At 54.6% G+C, this 20,004-nt stretch overlaps 1 protein-coding gene across 1 annotated transcript in view; it reads right to left on the bottom strand.

Moving 5' to 3' along the window:
* ZFHX2 (zinc finger homeobox 2) overlaps positions 1 to 18,607 on the bottom strand; it is a 28,671-nt gene extending 10,064 nt beyond the window's left edge. Inside the window, exons 1-3 of the mRNA XM_034993848.1 lie at positions 18,449 to 18,607; positions 1,254 to 3,347; positions 548 to 1,065 (exon numbers count right to left, since the gene is read on the bottom strand). Coding sequence (XP_034849739.1) covers positions 548 to 1,065; positions 1,254 to 3,297 — 2,562 coding nt within the window. The 5' untranslated portion in view covers positions 3,298 to 3,347; positions 18,449 to 18,607. The remainder of the gene's footprint in view (positions 1 to 547; positions 1,066 to 1,253; positions 3,348 to 18,448) is intronic.
* Between the last annotated feature and the right edge of the window lie 1,397 nt (positions 18,608 to 20,004).

The raw sequence follows: 20,004 nt of genomic DNA, 5'->3' as shown, positions 1-20,004 counted from the left end.
AGGCCCCTCTAGATCTCTGGGGCCCCCTCCGCCTCCCCAAGGGGAGCCTGACCAGCAGCAGCCCCTCCCGCCCATCCCTTCTGCCCTCTTGAGCACGCCCTTTTCCCTCCTCTGGCCACCTGGATATTCGTGCTTTTTCTGCCCCATCTCCTTCTCTTCCTCCTACCAATCCTGGCCTCCCTCCTGGTAGGTGAATGGAATCTGCTTCCATCCTCTTGAGCTGGTGACAAGATGGCCTGAGCAGACAGACTTCCCCTCCCCACCCCCCACTCTAGTCCCAAACACCAGAAAAACTGAATAAAGTACTGGATTCATTTTCTCTGAGTCCACCATCCTTTGGTCTCCTCTCCACAACCGTCTCCGAAAAGTTGATGATTCTGGTACATACTTGCCATTTTATCCAAGCCTGCCACCCTGGGTTTTCCCATCGCTCTCCCACTCGTGGGGGTCTCCTCGGTCCACCCCCATGCCCTTCAACTCTTCTCTCTCCCCAGGACCTCTGTGTCGGGGCCCCTCAAGTGCCAGACCCTCCCTGGCCCACTCTCACCTTATAGATCTGGCTGTTGTCTTCATGGGCTGCACCCCGGGCGTGCAGCTGCATCTTCTCCTTGCTGTTGGACTCGAAGTCGCAGATGTTGCAGCGCAGGTGCAGCGGGGGCATGGAGCCGTAAGGGGCCCCGTCTCCCAGGGGCCCCGGGGACGGAGAGCCCATGGCCCCGCCCCCCTCCCTCAGGTGGGCGGCCAGCTGGTACTTCTGAGCATGTTTGTCGGTCTTGAGGTGGAGCTGAAAGTTGGCCTTGAGCTGGGTGCCATAGCAGCAGAGCTTGCAGCGGTGGGTGTCCCCGGCCACCTCCTTCCACTCGGCCTCCGGGAGGCTTCGGCCCACGCTGCAGTGGTAGAGCAGCAGCTCCAGGCTGTCCGTGCTGAAGGCCTGGCACACCAGGCAGCGGAACACCTTCAGGGACGGGCTGTCATCTGGAGGCGGTGAGGTGGGCAGGCTGTCGGACAAGGAGCCCAGGAGCTGACTCGGAGGCAGGTGGGTGTCCGGTGAGAGGCTGCCAGGGGCTGGGCGACAGACACAGATGAGTGGCCCAGGGAAGGAAAGGGGCGGGTGGGCAAATGAGGACAGTGCTGAGGGAGGGAGCTGGGGTTACTGAGTGAGGCGGGGGGCGGCCCTTGGGAGGAAGCAGGGACTAGAGTTTGGGCCCGGGGAAGGGAGGAGGGGAAGCAGGTGCAGAGCCCGGGCTGCTTACCGGCTGCGGGGAACTTGCGAGCAGGTGCTCCGAGGTGGTGGAAGCCGTTGAGAAGCAGCTGGGCTTCCAGGGGCTTGTCCGGCCTCAGCCCGGGGCCAGGCAAGGGAGCCTGAGGCTGCCCTAGGGCCTGCGGCCCGAAGTACTGGAAGAGTTCAGGGGGGGTGGCGGGGGCAGCTCCTGCCGGGGGCGGGGGGCCTGGCCCCACCAGCCCGGGGGGCAGGCCCAGCGGCAGCCCCTGGTGCAGCATGAGGACATTCTGCATGTGCTTCTCGGAGGTCATGTGGATGCGCAGGTTGCGGGAGATGCTGGTCTCATAGCTGCACACCTTGCACTGCCAGGACGATTTGGTCTTGGGCTCCTTGTCCCCGGCAGAGGGCGGGAGGGACGCCTCCGGGGAACTGCCCCGGCCGCCGGGGCCCGCCTGGAAGCCCTGCAGGTTGGCCAGGTGCTTGTCCGACTGCGTGTGGATGCTGAGGTTGCCCTTGGTGGTGGTGGAGTAGTTGCACACGTCGCAGCGGTAGGGCTTGTAGCCGCAGCTGTAGCTCTCGCCTCGGGCCAGGCGGGGGTGGGCGCCCCCCGCGCTGCAGTAGCCGCAGTGGCTGTTGCTCTCGGGGTGCTTTTCCCGCATGTGCACGTCCAGGGTCTGCTGGTACTTGTAGTGCCAGTTGCACTTGGGACACTTGAGCGTCTTGCAGGAGTTGCGAGAGTGTAACAGAGACATGTGGCTGGACAGGCTGAGGCCCTGGAAGGCCGCAGGGGCCGGGCTATAGTCTTCGGCGAGGCGGTAGGGCTGCGGTGGGTCGCTGGGGTCTTCGGGGGAGCCGACTGGGGCAGGGAGAGTGCCCCCCTCCTTGGAGGCGGGTGAGCTTTGGTTGAGGGGGGGGCAGAGCCCTCCATCCTCTTCTTGCCCCTCGGGGAACCAATCCGGCCCCACCTCACCTGCTGCCATCGGCGATTCTTTGGCTTCGGTTGGGCTGGGGTCCCAGGTGGCGGGGGGTGTGGGCGGGGAGGGCGGGCTGAGGGTCGTGACTTCCGCAGGCAGGACAGGAGCCTGGGCTTCTGCCTCAGGGGGGCCATCCTCGGGCTGGGCTACATTCGCCTCCGTGCCCACCGTGCTGCTATTGTCAAGGGGGGCTTCTAAAGGGGGCCGAGCAGCTGGTTTTGGTTCCAGAAAGCTTAGGAGGGCCCTGCAGCCCTCATCTCCCGCCTGGAGGACAGCTGGGTTACCGGGCAGGCCCAGGTGGTGAGCAGGGGTTAGCTTCACCCCATGAGACTGTGTGTGACCCACGAAAGCCTGGAGCCTGCTGAAACCCAGGCGGCACAGGACACAGAGCCAGAAGAGTGCCCTGTGGTCTCCTCCCCGGCTCCCCGTAGGGCCATCTTTGGGATCTCCGGGGGGGGTTGGAGCCAGCTGGTAGCTCCAGAAGGCTCCATCCCTTCCCTCACAGGTGGCCGGAGATGGCGCTGAGGTATCATGGGACAGAATTTGGTCAGAAGAGCTAAAGCCTTGGATTGGGTCAAAGCCATGTTGGATGTGAAGGGCAGTGAGGAGTGCAGGGGGCGGGTGGGCAAGGAGCGGCAGGCTGGGCTCTTCCTTGATTCCCACCTCGCCCCAGGGGAAGCCCTTTGGTAACAGGAGTTCACTGCCACCTGACAGGGACAGCTTGGCCACGAGGTAGGCCTCGCCACCAGCTGTGAAGAATAAATGGTTGCTTAGGTCCACGGGAGGGAGCCCTCCTCCTTCTTCCTCCTGCTCCTTGTCCTCTTGCACTCCTAGGTCCTTTGGTGAGAAGCCACCACAGCCAGGCTCTTCTCGGGGCTCCCCAGTCTCCTTTGGTGGGACGAGGCCACAGCCCGACTCCAGGGCCTGTCCCCCTGGCTCTGAGGGCCTCATGCTCTCAGAGCTGGAGGGGGCAGCAGGGGGATCTTTGGTGACAGGATCAGCAGGGGTGCTGGGGAAGGAGGTGTCCGGAGGCGGGGACGGGGCATCGTGCCCAGGGGTGGGGGTGGTGCCAGTGGTAGAGGATGCGTTAAGGGTAGCCATGGCAGACGGAGGAGTGCCGGGGGTTCATTTCAGCGTGACAGCCAGTAACCCTGGGTGGGGGGGGAACGTGGAGAGAGAGGGGGGCCGTGAGGTGGCAGGAGAGACAACCAGCCAGGCAGTCAACCCTCCAGATACTCCAGCCCCACTCTCTTCCCCGAGCACCAGACTCAGGTACCCGCTTGCCAACGTGAAGCTTCACCTTAGTACTAAGTCTTCAAACTTAACATGTCCAAAATCAGAACTCTGTATTTCTTCCCTGAACTTGTTCCTCCCATCTTTCCTATCTCCAAAATTGGTACCTCCATTGATCTGGCTGCTTAGGCTAAAAGGCTAAAAGGTGGACGCCTGGGTGGCTCAGTTGGTTAAGCGTCTGCCTTCAGCTCAGGTCATGATCTCAGGGGCCTGGGATCAAGCCCCAGGTCAGGCTCCCTGCTCTGCTGGGAGTCTGCTTCTCCCTCTGCCCCTCCTCCCACTCATTCTCTCAATCTCTCTCTCTCAAATAAATAAATACAATCTTTAAAAAAAAAATCAATAAAAACCTAAAAGGTTCCTCTTGCCCCCACCCATATGCAACTGGACAGCAACCTCTCAGACACCTGTCCTGTCCCCCACCAGCGTCGTCTCCACTAGCACCTGGGTGGCCCCAGCCACTGCCCTTCCTGAACCAGGGCAACGGACCCCACGGTGGCCTCTGCTCCCACTACTGCCCCTACAGCCCAGTCTCCTTCCTTCCGGCAGCCAGAATGATCTTTCACTTAATTCTCAATTAGGAAAAATGCCAAGGCGCCTGGGTGGCTCATCGGTTAGGCATCAGCCTTCGGCTCAGGTCATGATCCCAAGTGTCCGGATCAAGTCCCAGCCTCAGGCTCTCGGCTCAGCGGGGTGTCTGCTTCTCCCTCTGACCCTTCCCCCTCTTCGTGCTTTCTCTCTCACTCTCTCTCTCTCAAATAAATAAAATCTTAAAAAAAAAAAAAGAAAAGAAAAATGCCAGACCTACCTATATAAAAGTAGACCAAATAATATCAGGAACCCTTTCATACTCATTACTCAGCTTCAAAAGCCACCTGACAGGGACAGCTTGGCCGGTCTTGTTCCATCCATATCCTCACCCGCTTCCCCTTTTCCTATATTGTTTTAAAGCACATTTCAGGTATCATAAAGAAGCATCTTTTAAAACGTAAATTGTACTATATTCTGCTTAGAACCCATCCATGATTTCTCACTGCACTGTGAATAAGATCCAAACTCTGTCCCTGATCTACAAAAGGATCTATCTGATCTGGTGCTTACCTACTTCTGACACACCTTAAAACCCTCCAGATACTCCAGCCCTTTGGAGGCTGGAACAGAAAGCCTCCAAAGAAAGGCCAGTGGGCCTGGCTGGCTAGCAGAGGCCCACTGGCCTTTCTGTTCCTCAAACACGCCAAGTTCATTCCCACCTTAGGGCCTTGCCTAAGCTAAACAGCTTACTCAGTCTGACAGGAAGACTCTTCCCTAGACCTCTGCTTAGCGGCTCCGTCTCATTCAGGTCTCTGCTTCCATATCCCCTCTTCCAACAGGCCTTCCCGCCCTACGGAGGCTAACATGCCCTAGGGGTTACCTTCTTCAGAGATTTAGCACTACCCGGTATTTCCTGGTTTACTTATTTCTCCCTTCTAGAAGGTAAGTTCCAGGGGAGCAGGAACTCTGCTTTATTTATTACTCTATCATTGGCACCAAGAAAGATGCCTGCCACATAGTCAATACATTATCTGTTGAATGAATGAACTCTAGGAAAAGACCCTCAGATTTTCCACTTGATGAAGAGGTTGTTTCCCTAAGTCAAGGTCCTCTAGCCAGAGAGGCCACAGTGAATTTTCCCTGGCCTGCAGGTGCCCTCCAGATCATCCATCTCTGGTCACAGCATGTGGAATAGGTGGGGGCTTCCCTGGCCAGTTTGGAAGACAACCGCTTCTATGTGATTAACCTCCTCCTCCCCAAAGAGATTAAAAAAAAAAAAAGTAACAGTAATATTATTAAAAGCTATCCAGGTACATACACCACGGTCCTGGCACTGTGCTAAATGCTTTCATCAATAATCTCATTTAATCTAACAACCACCTTACTTTACAGATGAGGCAGCCAAAGACACAGAGAGGTTGAGTGAGCTGCTGACTGTCACACAGGTCCAAGGAGGTGAAACTAGAAGAGGACTGGCGGGGCACAGAGACCTGGGCTCCTCCAACTACCTGGATTGTCCTCAGACCCAGTACAGACCAAATACACCTCCAAAGGTCTAGCAGTCAGCATTCCTGGGCTCCCTCCAGCTGACTAGAAGCACCGGGCCTCCCATGCCCAACAGTTTTACCTTGATTACCCCACCTCCCCGCCGCACCCCCACCCAACTCACCAACTCCCCAGACTTCACCATCCCATACTTCTCCCAATGTCCCAAGTGGCCTGCATCCTCTCCAGTTCTTACTATCAGCCAGCCTCTGACTTAACCTTCAGCGCTCAGCCCAGTGCCGGGAAGGGATGTGGCCTCTCCTTCCTTGGGCCACCTCCAACTCTCACCTTCAGATTCTTCCATTAGGACTGGGTCTTCAGTCTGGCCCCACCTAGCCTGCAGGCCCCCTTTCCCACTTCCCCCCTCCTCCTGGGGGGCTAGCCAGGCGTGAAGATGGAGCCATTAAGGAGCTCCGCGTGGGGCTGGATCAGCATGCTAATGAAAATGCAAATCAGCACCTGGGCGAGGGGTGGAGGCTGGGGTGGTGCGGGGGGGAGGCACTTGAAGAACCAAGAGGGAAGTAAAGGAATTAGATGGAGGGGTTATCCTACATAACCAGAAAGCAGAAGCCCAACACTATCTGAGAAAGGTGTCCCTCCTACGGACCCCTTGGGGGTAGGTGAGCTGCCTCACGAGGATCTGAGAGTCCACTGTCACCCCCCACAGTGAGGACCCGCCACCCTTCCGCTGCCCCACCTGGTGAGAAGAACTGCGGCTGGGCCGGAGGGGCTTCCCCCCGGGCCCTGCCACGGAGGGCTGACCTGGGTGGTGCTCCGTCCCCGCGGGGCCACCGTGCCTACATCACATCCATCAGCTGCTTCCTCCTGCCTCACAACTCCAGATCCAACTTCAGAGGAGGTGCTAGGAAGACCTAAGACCCAAATCCTCTCTCCAAAGCCTTTATTTCCCAGGCCTGGAAAAAGACCCAGCTGATTGCTAGCTAGAAACCAAAGGAGTTTAGCTTTGGGCTAGCTTGTGGGTGAGACCCAGACAGCCGAGGGGAGGTCGGCAGCTATTTAAAATTGCAAATCTCTTCCCCACCTCCCCCTCCTCCTCTACAGGAAAGAATTTCAATTGCAAATTTATCTCTGCCTCAGTGCACCCTCCTTCCTCACTCCCCCCTCTTCTCTGCGCTTCTCCCCTCACCCTCTATTTATTACAAACCTTTAACTGCTGCAATTAGTTTTTCACCTTTTTCCCCCTCCTTCCGTTTCCCTCCTCCTCACTCTTTTCTTCCTTCCCTCTCTGTCTCTGTCCCTCTCCTTGCCCTTCCTACCTGGAACTCGGTTTGCAGCTCTTGCTGGAGATGATGCAGAACCAGATGACAGACCAAAAAGTCACCCTCCACCTACCACCCCCAGGCCAAGCGTCCTGTCCCCCCTCAGACCACTGCCATTCCTCCTGTAGGTCCGGGCTGCCCTTAAGGGAGTCTCCTCTCCCTTGGGGCACATCCTAGATGTGGGGAAGGGGAGAAGGCGACCCTCAAGGGCCCCGGCATTCCTGCCTCTGGGGGAGGGAGGGGCCGAAGAGGGCGGACCGGGCGGAGGGTGGAAGTGGGGGGACCGTCAAAGGAAAGGTGACAGCAAGGGCTGGGGCCCGGGAGGAGAGGGGTTAGGGGAGACAGCAGGCAGTGGCGGCGGTGTGATTAGAGCGGAGATTGATGTGAAGGGGCGCCACGGACGGCAGAGAGAGTCAATAAAACGAGAGGATCACATTAGAGGCGACAGAGAGCTTTAAATTACAAGGCTGCTGCCACCGAGGGGGATGGGAGGAGGCAGGCCTGGAGCCAAGGGAGGGTGGAGAGTTCTGAGGGTGTAGTCGTCCCCTGAGATGAATCTTCCAGCTCCAAAATGGCCCCAGTCTCCAGAGCTCCCCTGCTGCCCCTTCATCCCACTTCCCTCCCTAATGCTTCCTTCCCTCACAGCGGGAGGAGGGAGAGAAAGCTATGGGGAAATAGAAGATATTTTTTTTTGCCTATTACCCTCTTCCTCTTTCCAGAGCCGTGTCCCTGGCTACTGCTCGGATGAGAAGGGAGGGATGGAAGTGCTACTTTCAAAGCTCAGCCAGGGAGGGGTTGCCCCACAAACGTCATCACTGAACTGCACGTATGAGTCCATGGGAGGTGGGCAGAAAGACACCCAGTAAATAGCTGAACAAGAATTCCTCCTCCTTGTTGTGCGCTCCCTGTCCCCTGGGCAGACACACAGTACTTAGAACAGGAGGGAGCCCCGAGGCTCCAAGACATGCAGTGGGACCAGAAAGCTATCGAGAGAGAGAGAGAGAGAGAGAGAGAGAGAGAGAGAGAGGAAGAGAGAGACAGAGAGAGAGAGGGGTTCTGAGATGGACCAAAAAAGGTTTGGGTGTGAAGTTACGGCCACCTGAAAAGGTGGGCTCTGAGACCACGCAAGACAGGCAGAACACAGTGAGACTTAAGACCAGAGAATTGCTGGAGCCAAAGGAGCAAGGGCAAAGGAAGGACCAAAGAAAGGAGGCCCGAAGAAAGAATCTCTCCCTCACGGAGGAGGAATTAGGGTGTGGGTTCAGGTTGGCCTGTGGAAGCGGAGGCGAAGCCGGCCAGGAGCGCTCCCTGCGGAGCCCGGCGAGACGGGGACTACCCTTGGGTAGCGCCCCCTCCCGGCCCCAGCCGACTACGCGCGGAAAAGGAACACTACTGCCCCCTAGTGGTTGCGGAAGGAACATCACCAAGGAGAAGACAGGCCGGGCGGGGGTGGGGGTGGGGGGACAGATGGCCTTTCTCTTCCCGGCCTCCCTTCCTTACACCAGAAAGCAAAACCCCACTCCCTTCTTTTCTCCAAACCCAAGGACAAGGCAAAAGCTTTCGCAGGAAAGTCTGCCAGAGGGCACCAGAACCTTTGCTTAAAATTTGCATACGATGATTTCCGCATCAGAGCCCTCCAAACACTCTGGCCTTCCACTTTTCCAAATGTTGGATCTATCCCCTTTCCCTTATTCAGAATCAATTTTTAGGACCTTTCCTTTTCTCTTTTCCTCTCTCTGAAGTTCTTGCCTACGGCACTGCTCTCTTCCACACTCACTTTGCCCTGGCCTCTCTCCCCATTTTGTCTCCTCAACCTGTTGCTTTCAAGAGGCCTCGGCCATGGAGAAGAGGTCTCGAAGGGAAAAAGGAAAGATGGAGTGAGTGCCCTGTCTCAGGGGGACTTTTTGGTATAAACAGCAAATAAACTCTGACTTGATGAGCTTTATTTTTAAGGCAGGGGAAGAACATGGGCTTTGGATTCAAGCAGACCCAGGTTCAGTGCTCGTTCTCCCACTCACCAGCTGTGCAACCTTGGTAAGTTACTTGTCTGTTTCCTTATCTGGGAAAATGGGAAGAATGATCCCTTCCTTCCTGGCCCACTGTGAAGACTATGTGACCACGCACACACTGGATGGTCAGGTTAGTTCTTTTCCTTCTCTCTTAGCTAGCTCCACCCACAGAGCAGAGCAAGGTGTTTGCAGGTAGGTGACAACTTTCCTTCTGCCTTGCCCCTTCTTTTTTTTTTTTTAAGATTTTATTTATTTGGCAGAGAGATACACAGCGAGAGAGGGAACACAAGCAGGGGGAGTGGGAGAGGGAGAAGCGGTCTTCCCGCTGAGCAGGGAGTCTGACGCAGGGCTCGATTCCAGGACCCTGGGATCATGACCTAAGCTGAAGGCAGATGCTTAACGACTGAGCCACCCAGGCGCCCCTGCCTTGCCCCTTCTTGACCAGGACTCATCCTCTAATTTCTGCCCATTTCGAAAACTGAGGGCAGCATCTTCAATGGACAGGATTTAAATCTAAGTGTGCCCAGCAGCAGAGTTCATTTCTCACTTGGCCCTCTTGATTGCCAGGCCTTGAGACACCCCATCATCCCAGAGCAGAGAATGGAAGTCTTGCCTAGGCCCACATTTGGCCTGGGTGCAGAAGCAGCTCATGCTTGGATCAAAACTATATGGCCTCTCCCCGCATTTAAAACTATCATTTTCTCTGTCTCTAAATCTTACCTTCTTATTTAAAAAGAAAACAAAAAGAGGTACCCCCTTTATTTATTTTTCATATTTCAAGTTTTTATTTAAATTCTAATAAGTAACATATAGTATAATATTAGTTTCAGGAGTATTTATTCCTCTATTTTAATCCTACCTACCTCTCCTAGATCTCCCCATCTCCCCCTACCCCAAATATTTGGCAGTGTTTACTTCGTGCAATAGAAGTTTTGTCCACAGGACAGAAAATGAGAATGGCAGGGAATGAGACACTCAGGCAGGAAAAGGAGTGTCATGGGGGTAAAGAGACAGCTAAGACAGAGAGTAAGAGGGAGAAAGAGGGAGAAGTAGAGAAGCTGGGGGAAGGGGCCGGATCTTGATCCACACATGTGATTACTGAATCTCATTGAAGCCTCCCAGCTTTGACATCAGATTGGGCAGGTGGCCTGTCCCCACTGGGAGGGATGGAGCAAGGGGGCTGTGTCTCACACCCTGCAAGATGCTTAAGGTGGTCATGAGGGAACTAGGTGAGGTGTGAGGAGAAAGGAGAGACAGAGAGGAAGAAGACGGCGGGCCGGGGGCGGGTGGGGGAGGCTGGGAGCTGAAGACAGGGGTCAAAGGGAAACAGTGGACTAAAACCACAGCTAGCTAGTTGAACATCCATCCACATTTGCACGGCTTGTTGGGTGGGCTGCTGGAGGCGTGGATGTCCTGGAGAGGACTGGACCTCTTGCCCATGCTTCTCCCTTAATGACACCTCAATGTTAGGACAGCAGTATGGAGCTGTGATATTGTAGGTGCACCTGGCAGACTCAGGCTCAGACAACCCCACAAAGCCAGCTCTGAACCCTTCTTCTATATGAGGGGCATGGAGTAGTGCCCTTGAGTTCAGATTCGGGATCCTCTCTGATCCTGGCAGGGGGGACCTCTGTAGAAGACTGCGGATCTCTCTGCACTCAAAAGGAATTACACACAATTCCTTAGAATTATTTGGAAGAATACAATTGTAAGTGACTGTATATAAATAAAATCTGATTCTTCGAGTCTACGTGAACCTTTGTGATGGTAACGACTGCATTTAAATAGTCAACTAATTAATAAACAGCAACTAATAATATCTGTAAATGTTTACCATGTGCCAGCACCGGGGTGAGCCCTGGCCAAGCAAGCACTGCATTACCTAATTCTCCACTACAATCTGATGAAACAGATATAGCTACTCATTCCCATTTTACAAACATGGAACCAGACTTAGATGGGTTAAGGATTTCTAAGGTCTCACACTTGGAAAGTAGTAGAGTCCAGACTGGACTCAGGTAGCCTGACCCCAGCACAATTTGTAAGCTTCTGAACTCGTGCTGCCGTGCATTTTGAATGAGGTCTTTGAGTTTTTTGTGTGTGTTACTCTGCCCTTATGTGTGTCTCGCCTTGAGCATATCAGGTCCTCTTTCAGCTTGGAAGGTGTTGGTCAGATGGCCGCTCTGTTGCTTAAAAGATGGGCCAGAACAGGACCACTGCTTTGTGCAACTCCAGGGGGCGCTATTCACACCGCAGTCAATGAGGGGCCCTGGCCATTCCTTTTGTGTGTTTGTGTTTGGGGGTGTGGGTGGAACTAGATATCAAAAGGTCGAGTTGAGGATATGTGTATTCATTTGTGATAATGTCTCTTAAAGTCTACATATGTGCATCCATAATAGCATATGGACTTCAAGACAAGCAGTATGGTATTATATAAGAACGCGGCCTTTAGGGTCAGACGGACTTGGAATCAAATTTCAGTTCTAGTCTGTATTATGTACGTGACTTCCGGTGAGTTGCTTAAAAACGGTTTCTTCGTATACAGAATCGGGACTAGCTCCTCATGGAGTTGTGTCCATTGAGATGATCATTATCCAGGCCAGCACTTTGTGATCAATAAGTGGAAACGGTAACTATTCATCCACGTGCCTTACTCGCTGAGTCGGGGTGTACGTGTGTGTTTACTGCTTTCTGACTGTGTGTGTGGCTGAGGGCCTGGGTGGAGCGCTGTCTGTCCCAGCCCCTCTTCGGGGTTAGTGAAGGTGCTGGCTCTCAAGCCTCCGGCTCGGTCTCCCCGACGGCCCGGTTCTGCCCGCGCGGCCGGCGGCCTGGCTGGCGCGGGCGTGTTTGGGGTGGTGGTAATTACTGGGATGGCCCAGCCCTAATGAGTGTGATCCCGTTACACTCTCGCCGCCTCTAATGGAGCTAACCTCATTTCACAGCCATTAGAGATGGAGATGAGGCCCCGCCCACCGGCCCCGCCAGCTGCAGCTCCCGCAGCCCGGCCACGCTCCTTGCCTCCGGCTCGCCATTTCCCCGTGCCGCCTCTCCGTCTCCCGCCTGGTCTTTCTGCTCCTCCTTCCAGGCTTCCCTGCCCTGTTCCCCATTGTTCTTTTCCCTCCCGTCTCTCCGCTCCCCACTCTTCTCCCCTGCTCCTGGCGCGTGCCCTTCCCTCGGCCTCCCCCATGCCTGGGTTCCCTCCCCCTCGCTCAGGTCCGCTCGGCCTCCGCATCGCCACTCGCCCGTCCTCTTCTCCGCGCCCCTCCTCCGCCTTTCCCCGCCGCTGGCCCTCCTCTCCCCCACGTTGCCCCGTCTGGCCAAAGGACAAATCTCAAGGGGAAACCAGCAAAGACAAACAAGGAGTAGTGACTTCATTATCGTCGTTAATTTGCCACTTCAGTTCCTCCCACAAGGGTCAAAGCCAGCACGGCTTGAACTCAGGACTGCCACGGAGGCTGAGCCGGGGCTGCCTTTTCCGCTGGAAGCCTCTCGCCAGCCACTCTCCCTCCCTCCCCCTCCCCGCTGCCTTCGCTTCCCGGCAGGGGGTCAGGCGCCCGGTTTTGCTCCTCCATTTCTTTCCCTGCTGCACAGCCTACCGCCCTCCTTCCTTTTTCATTTAAATTGTGGCCTTCACTCCAGCTCCAAGTCACATGGTTTTTACCTCGGACTCCTTCTCTCAGTCGTACTCTGCCTCTCCCCGCCTCTCCCACTCCCTGCCCCATCCATCCTGCACCCCTTCCTTGGCCTCCCCTGGCCTTCTCTCTTCCTAACTTCAAGTGCACTCCTTTCCCTGAAGCACCAGGATTTATCTCTGGATTTTGGAAATCGGGTAGCCAGAAGAAGCTGGAGATGGGAGAAGGCATTCAGGCCCAAGCAGGCCAGTGGTCCAGAACGTGGAAAGGGCTGGACAGAAAGGAAGACAGCTGCCATGGGGGCAAGAGGCCCATGAGTCAGAGGAAGCAGCAGAATCTAGACTCAGACATCCCAGACTTGAGAAACCACCTCCAAGACCAGAGATAAAGGAGGACAGAGCCAGCCAGAGGGCCTTGGGCTTGAGACTGGCGGGGGAGGGGGGGTGCTGTCACCAATAAAACAAGGATTGAAAGATTTGATGATGGAAATGGCGTGTATCCCATCAGTTCCTCAGGGAAACCCAGTCTAACACTCGGTCCCACCCTCTGCCTTCCTTCACTGAGAAGCCAGATGACTGGCAATTGACTCTTAACCTTTCTTCCGATCCCAGCCCCAAAGAGAGAGGCTAAGGGTAGCTGGCTGTGACTGGAGAAGGCACTAGGGAAATGTCCACACGGGAAGTAAAAATTTCTGGCCCACACCCCTCCTGCCCCACTGACTGCACATCGGCGCGCTATACAGAGCGAGACCCTGCATACATTTACCTTCTCTCAGAACAGAGCTCTTGCTACTGTGTCCTAATTGCGCAGGCCGCCGAGCCGGCACCGCGCAGGTGGATGGCCCTGTGGCGATTCCAAGGCTGGAAACTTCGCTTTCATGGAATCCCTTATTCCTGCCCGAACACAGGGGCAGCTCCTGTTCTCTCACTTGACTTTGAAAGAAAAATTTTGAGGGATGCCCAGCTATCTCGGCAGGAATTTAGAAAAAGATGTCTCCCTCCAGGTATATGCAGCCTGCCCTTCAGTGGTATAGCTTGGTGACAGGAGAACAGGTGGATCTTAGCCCAGTCACCCCTTATACGGGGCACCCCAAACAACCATCCAAAGGCCCCGGTGTCCGGACTAGTTTCCTACAGGAGGGGGCTACTGAGAGCCAATGGCATTACCTCAGGGTGCTGGAAGGCCCTCTAAATCTTTCACCCCTGTCTCAAGAGCCTGGGGTGGAGGAGGGGTGGGCAGGCAGTCCCCTGGGGCTTTCCCCAGAGAGGCAAGGGGCTCTGGGAAAGTGAGTGGTGGGATGACTGAGAAGGCAGAGAAGAAAGATGGAAAAATCAATGAAATGAGTTTCTAACGGTGAGGTAAAGGACTGCCGTGTCGACAGCCTGTCGCCTGCTACAAAATATGAGCTGCCCAGGTCCATGGTGGTGGCTGACAGTGCATCCAACCGCCTCGGCCCTCCCTTCAGGCTACCCCCTCCCCCTCAAGCCCCTTCTCCAGTTGCCCTGGCCTTTCTCATTATAGCCAGACTCCCCACCCCCACCCCCCACTAGGGCTCCCTGCTTGCTTGCTCCCTTCCAGGTCTTCTCTCCTAGAGTCCTCAACCCATTCAGGGTCTTTCTGACTCCACCATAGAAACAGGACAGGTTATAATCCGTGACCGGTGCATCCTTCTCTAAGACTTCTGTGTATTGAGACCTCTCTGCAGATTTCCCTCAGAGTTGTGCTGAGCTCTGCATCTCTTGCCCCACCCCATCCCTTTCTAGATACCTCTGGACTCTCTCAACAATGGGCAGTCAGGCATCAGGGCCATCCCTCACAGGGTTCCTTACATCCAAGTCTGTGCCTCCTGCCTGCTGGCCCACTCGGCCAATGCTGACTTCCTTGTAATTGCCTGGATTGGCACAGGGTGTATAGGATGGGCCTGGTATTGATTTATGAACTCTTTGTGACTTGGGGGGCTGGGCAGGGGTAGGGCTGATTCAGTTGTGGTTTCATGATTGGGAATGGGGTAGGGTGGGGATGCTACTTCCAATTCAAATTTGCCAACTCTGTCTTTAGAAACAACTCCCAACCTTTTCTGGAAACCACCTCCTTTCTCTACCCTCCTCCGCATCTTCCTCTTGGCTCCTGAGATTGTTCATTCATGTTTCCTTCCCATCATCTCTCCAAAGACTCCCCAGATCAACCCCTAGAGTCAGCCCTCCAAGTGTAGCTGCCCTTGGCTAACACCAAGTGTGCCCCTAACCTAGTCAGTCTCTCCTCTCTCCACCTCGGTCTCACTGGGGCTCAGTGAACTCCCCTCCAGCCCTTCAGTTTCTGCTTTCCCAACTTGCCCATTTATGCAGATTTAGGCCTTAGGCTTGGGGTGAGAGGAAGGTGGGCAACTCTTTTCCCTAGCTTCTCCCGATTAATTCAACATTCAATCAACAGATATTTATTAAGCATCTTCTATGTGGCAGATGCCGGGCTAGGTGCTGGGAAACAATCGGAAAGTAGATGGACAAGGCCCCTGCTCCTAGGGCCATCATGACTACCCCTGGGTCTCTCACCCAACAGCTTCCTTTCTCCACTCAGTTCCCTCACCCCGCCCTCCCCAGCCAAATTCCACCGTGTCCTCTGGCCTTTCAGAACCCTGCCCTTTTCTCTAGCTCTGCCTCAGGTTACACTCCCACAGCCCTGATCTCTCTTCTGCATTTCCGGCTTCAGTCTCCATGCCTAAACCCAGAGCTAGGTTCATCTTACATTTTCAACAACTCTCCTCCCTGCTCACAAAGCCCTTCTCCTTTCACGTTCCCTAACTGCCATTTCCAGTTTTCTTCCTTCTTTGCCTACCTTTCAGTCCTACCACCTGGTCCTTAATGCCCCCTGTCTCCCAAGGTCCCTTCCTCTTGCTCCTGTAGGTTCTAGTGAACGTCAGGCACTCACAAGGTCTCACTCTGAGCTCAGAACAGCTCCAGGGAGGCAAGGTCAAGCTACCGACCCAGACCCAGGGATCCTACAGATCAGACTCCGGCCCTGGCCCTGTCTGTGTACAGCTCCCAGCAAAGCAGCAAGTTGTTCCTCTGTGGGTCTCAAGGTAACACCAGCTGCTCTGACATCATGGAGGGAGGAACCCTGTCAGGTTGCCAAGGCAACACCAGCAATTTATGACATCAGAAGCTTGAGGTCTTTGGTTCTCAGGGGGCTAGAAAGATTCAAGTTCCTGTCAGCTAAAGTAAATGGGAATTCTACTTTTTCATCTTTTTGCTTGTGTCCCCCTGGCTTGGGAATGAAAAGCAAAGGCCTCTAGTGGGGCAGTGAGGGATGTGGCCAATGGAACGAATGCTTGTGAGGTCTCTTTCCCTGTCTCTTCACCAGTGTCTCTGCACGCGCTCTGCCTCTCCTTTGGCATCTCTCCCTTGCGGGGCTTCACCCAGTGGTATTTCTGCTATGCCTTTTTCCGAACCACCCCTCCTGCGGTGCTCTCTTTGCACCCGGTCACGCTGTGTCCCTCTCACACCAGAGGCATTTGTTCCCTTTGATACCTCATTCTCTCCTTTCTTCCCCCTCCCAAGCTCTGTGCGGCTCTGATCTGCTTCAGCACTCCTCCATTTGCCTTCCATTTACCTTCTTTGTACCATATTCTTTTTCCACCTCATCTTATTCTTCAATTCCTCCCTTCCCCCACTTTACCATTGTATTCACTGCATATTGCCTTTTCTGTTGACCTCCTCTTTGGGAATACTCTATCATTTCTGTCCATCTTCTGTATCGCTCTAAACTCATGCTTTATTTTATTCTCCCAATTTTTCATTAATCACCCCTCAGTTCCTTCCCTGCCCCCATTCCGCATGGATTTTCTTCCCTTCCTTTTGCACATTCCTCACGTCATGCATTTCTCTACCCCACACATTTATTGTACCCAGCCTCTCCTTCCTTTCTGGAATACCGTTCACCTCTGAAATCTTCCATCTTCTGCCCCTATCTACCTCCTTCTCTTACCCTTCCAAGCTCCGAGGGCTGGAAAACAATGATGGGCTTAAAACAAGGTAAAGTCTCCTGACTCTTTATCCACCTTCCCCATTCTTTAGGCTCAATGAACCTGGCCTCTTGTATAAGATAGCTTCTGTCATATGAATGAAAACAGCCTCGTAAAGGATTATGCTGAATCCAAATATGATAATAACAGGGGCCCAGGAAGAAGATGAGCTAGAAAGTGAAGAAAAAGCCACTGAAATCTAGAATGAACTGAAGGATGCGAGGCAACCAAGCAGGGTGGAGCTCAGAGTCCTAGAGAATGTCCCCTTACAAAATCAAAGTTGACAGTTAATGGACATAATGGCCCTGACTGATGAAGGGGTTATATGCCCCTGGAAGCCCATTAAATTGATTTCTTGGCCTGTTTATGTGCCTTCACAAACCATACTCCCCACCTCTCCCAGCCCCTTGCTCTCTGGTACCTTCTGCTGCCGAGGTTAAAATGCTGGGTGAGAGGATAAGGGATAAAAGGAAATTAGGGTGACCAAGGAGAAAAGGTAGGCAGAGGGCATGTTATGAGAACAAAGGTAAAGACAGGCAAGGGAGATCATGGGAGACAGGAATGCAAAAAAAGGGGGTGAAACAAAGTGGGGAAATGAAAAAAAAAATACAATGGCAAAATGAGGGAAGGGAGGAAATCAAGTCAGCAAAGAAGAGGTTTGTGGTGGGAAGCTCCTGGAGAGGCAGATGACACACAGGAGACCAGAGGTGCTGGTAGGGGAGACAGGCACATGGCAAAGGAGATAGTCAACAATGCTAGAAGTTCCAAAGCTTCCTGGGTGAAGGTGCAAAAGGATGCTATCCTGGCTGTGCTGAAGGGGTACTTGAGTCCTTCAGGGAGACACATCTGCCCCATCCCTCAGACTCTTTCCAGGCCCCTGACCAGTGACTGCCACAATCATGACTGATAAGCATGAAAAAAGTAGCCTGAAAAGGCCAGGGATATCATAAGGACTCTGAAGAAGAGGGCATGGAGTCCTAGACCAGTCAGGCAGCCAAGGCGTGACACATAGTGACAGGGACACACAGGGAGAGGATCACTCAGGAAGAGTCACATGCGGAGACAGTGACACACAGACCCAGAGATGGATGGCTGGAGAGAATGAACAAGGGGGAAGAATGGCAAAATCAAGAGGCAGGGACGCATGGACACAGATCAGCGGGGCTACAGGCACATCGAGACCACGCGTGGTCGAGTGCTCAAAAATGATAGGGCTACTCTGAGAGGGGGGCAGACAAGAGCAGAGCAGATGGAGAGTTGGGGGGCCAGGAGAGACACACTTCACCTTGAGTGGAGCAGTGGCCTCCCCTCACTACTCGCACCTTTCCAAAAAAAAAAAAAAAAAAAGCTCAACTTCAGGCAAAAACGAAGATCGAAGATTAAGAGTATCCACGTCCCCTCCCACCCACCCTCGCCCCCAGCACGCTAGCCCATCCGTCAGCCCGCCCGCCTGCCGCGGTTTCCGATCCCGCAGCCGGCGGGGGGCAGCCGAGACCCAGGCCCCTCCGGGCTGACAGCTCCGAGCCCGCACTCACCCGGCCTCCCCTTCCCTCCGGGACCCCCGCTCCCCGCACAGCTCGGCGCGGTCCGTCTAGGCTCTCGTTACCCTCCGTCTGTCCGGCTGGCTTCTGGTCCAGCCTCGATGCCTTTTCCCTTCGCCGTCTCTCCCTCCACCCCTGCATCTCTCTCCCCCACCCCATCCTCCCTCGCACACCCCTCCCCCCCACCACTGCCCCTCCTTCTCCTCAGGCTCTCCGTCTGTCTGTCCGTCCGTCCGTGTCCCCTCCCCCAGCCCCTTCCCGTCCCTCGCCGTGCCCTCCAGCGGCAGTCTCCGAGCGCCTCCTCTCCCCTCCGTCTCCAGCTTCCAAAGAGCAAGGAAAGGAAGAAGAGAGAGAGGGAGAGGAGAAAAAAAACCAACCCAGCAGCATCGGAAATCGATGCACTTACACCTCAGCTGGAAGCAGGGACGGGAGTCGAACCGCGGCCGCCGAGCAGCGCGAGGCGGGGAGGGGAGGGGGCGGCTCTTGGAAGGGACTTCTCCGATGTGTTGATTCCTTTTTTTTTTCCCCCTCCTCCTCCCTCCCTCCAGCGCTCACTCCGGGGCGTCAGGGACGGAGATGGAAAAAAAAATAAATAAATTCACGGCGGTGAGGGAAGTGAAGGAAAATAATCAATGCTATTTGGCTGCGGCTGAAGTGTTTTCCCGGCTTCGTGAGGGGGTTTCCATTGATTCACCCTGGGCACTCGCTCTCTCCCTGCCTCCTCCTCCTCGCCCTCCTCCTCCTCCTCGCCCTCCTCCTCCTCCTCCTCCTCGCCCTCACTCCGCCTCATTCACTGGCTGGAGCCGAGGCGTCCCACACAATGGAATAATCAATACCCAGGCGCCCGGGGCGGCCCCACTGAGCAGGTGCAGCGTCCCGCCCGCCGCGGTGAGTGCCGGGAGTTGTAGTCCGTCCGTCCTGCTCCCACCAGCCTGCCCGCAAGCGCTGCGTACGCGCACCGGACAGAGGCCCCAAGGTAGGCCGGCCAGCGGGCGGGGCCACCTTGCTCGACTGTGGTCCTGGATCCAAGCCAGTGCTTGCAAAGGTGGCAGGCGCCTTTAAACTCCTTCCCGTGTTCTCCTCTCCCTCCTGCCTACAGAAACCATACATGTGTTTTGTTGTTTTAAATCGGCTCTAGGGTAAGCCTGGGCTTCTACCAGCTTCCCAGAGCCTCCCCAGGCCTGTCTTTCTTTTCCACTCCCTTCTTCCTGCCTTACCAGTCCCCCACCTTTCCAATGGGGTACTAGAATCTTCTCTTCCACAGCAGTTACTCTGAGGTCTCCGAGAGCGTTTGTCTCCTCCACCCAGAGTTGGGTCGGGAAAGGGAGGTTCTGGCTCCTGGTCTTCATCTTCAAGTTATAAGCTCTCTTATATTCTAATAATAACTGTAGAGATCTATTGAGTGCACAGAACAGTTCCAAGCAAGCACTTTTATGTACATTAACTTGCTTAATCCTCACAACTAGTCCCATTTTACAGTTGAGGAAACCAGGCCACAAAGAAGTTAACGTAGCCCAAAGTCACATGGCCAGTAAGTGACAGTGCCAGGTTTCAAACCTCGATGGTCTGACTCCAGAGCTCACAATAGCAGCTGTAGCCTACTTCTCTTAAAAGTAAAATAAAGAGGGGCGCCTGGGTGGCTCAGTCGTTAAGCGTCTGCCTTCGGCTCAGGTCATGATCCCAGGGTCCTGGGATCGAACCCCGCATCGGGCTCTCTGCTCGACGGGAAGCCTGCTTCACCCTCTTCCACTCCCCCTGCTTGTGTTCCCTCTCTCGCTGTCTCTCTCTCTGTCAAAATAAATAAATAAAATCTTAAAAAAAAAAAAAAGTAAAAGAAAGAAAGACGGAAGGAAAGTAAGAAAGGAGAGAAAAAAAAAACAAACCTTGGAGTTTATAGGAAAAAAGGAAGGAGAAAGAAACTAACATTTTGAGGCTTTATGATGTGACCATTTATCACTGAAT

This window comes from Mirounga leonina, unplaced genomic scaffold (assembly GCF_011800145.1).
Source record: "Mirounga leonina isolate KUSES-001 unplaced genomic scaffold, KU_Mleo_1.0 Mir_91, whole genome shotgun sequence".
NCBI lineage: Eukaryota > Metazoa > Chordata > Mammalia > Carnivora > Phocidae > Mirounga > Mirounga leonina.
The sequence above is the reverse complement of the archived record's forward strand: the minus strand, read 5'-3'. Positions and strand labels throughout refer to the sequence as shown.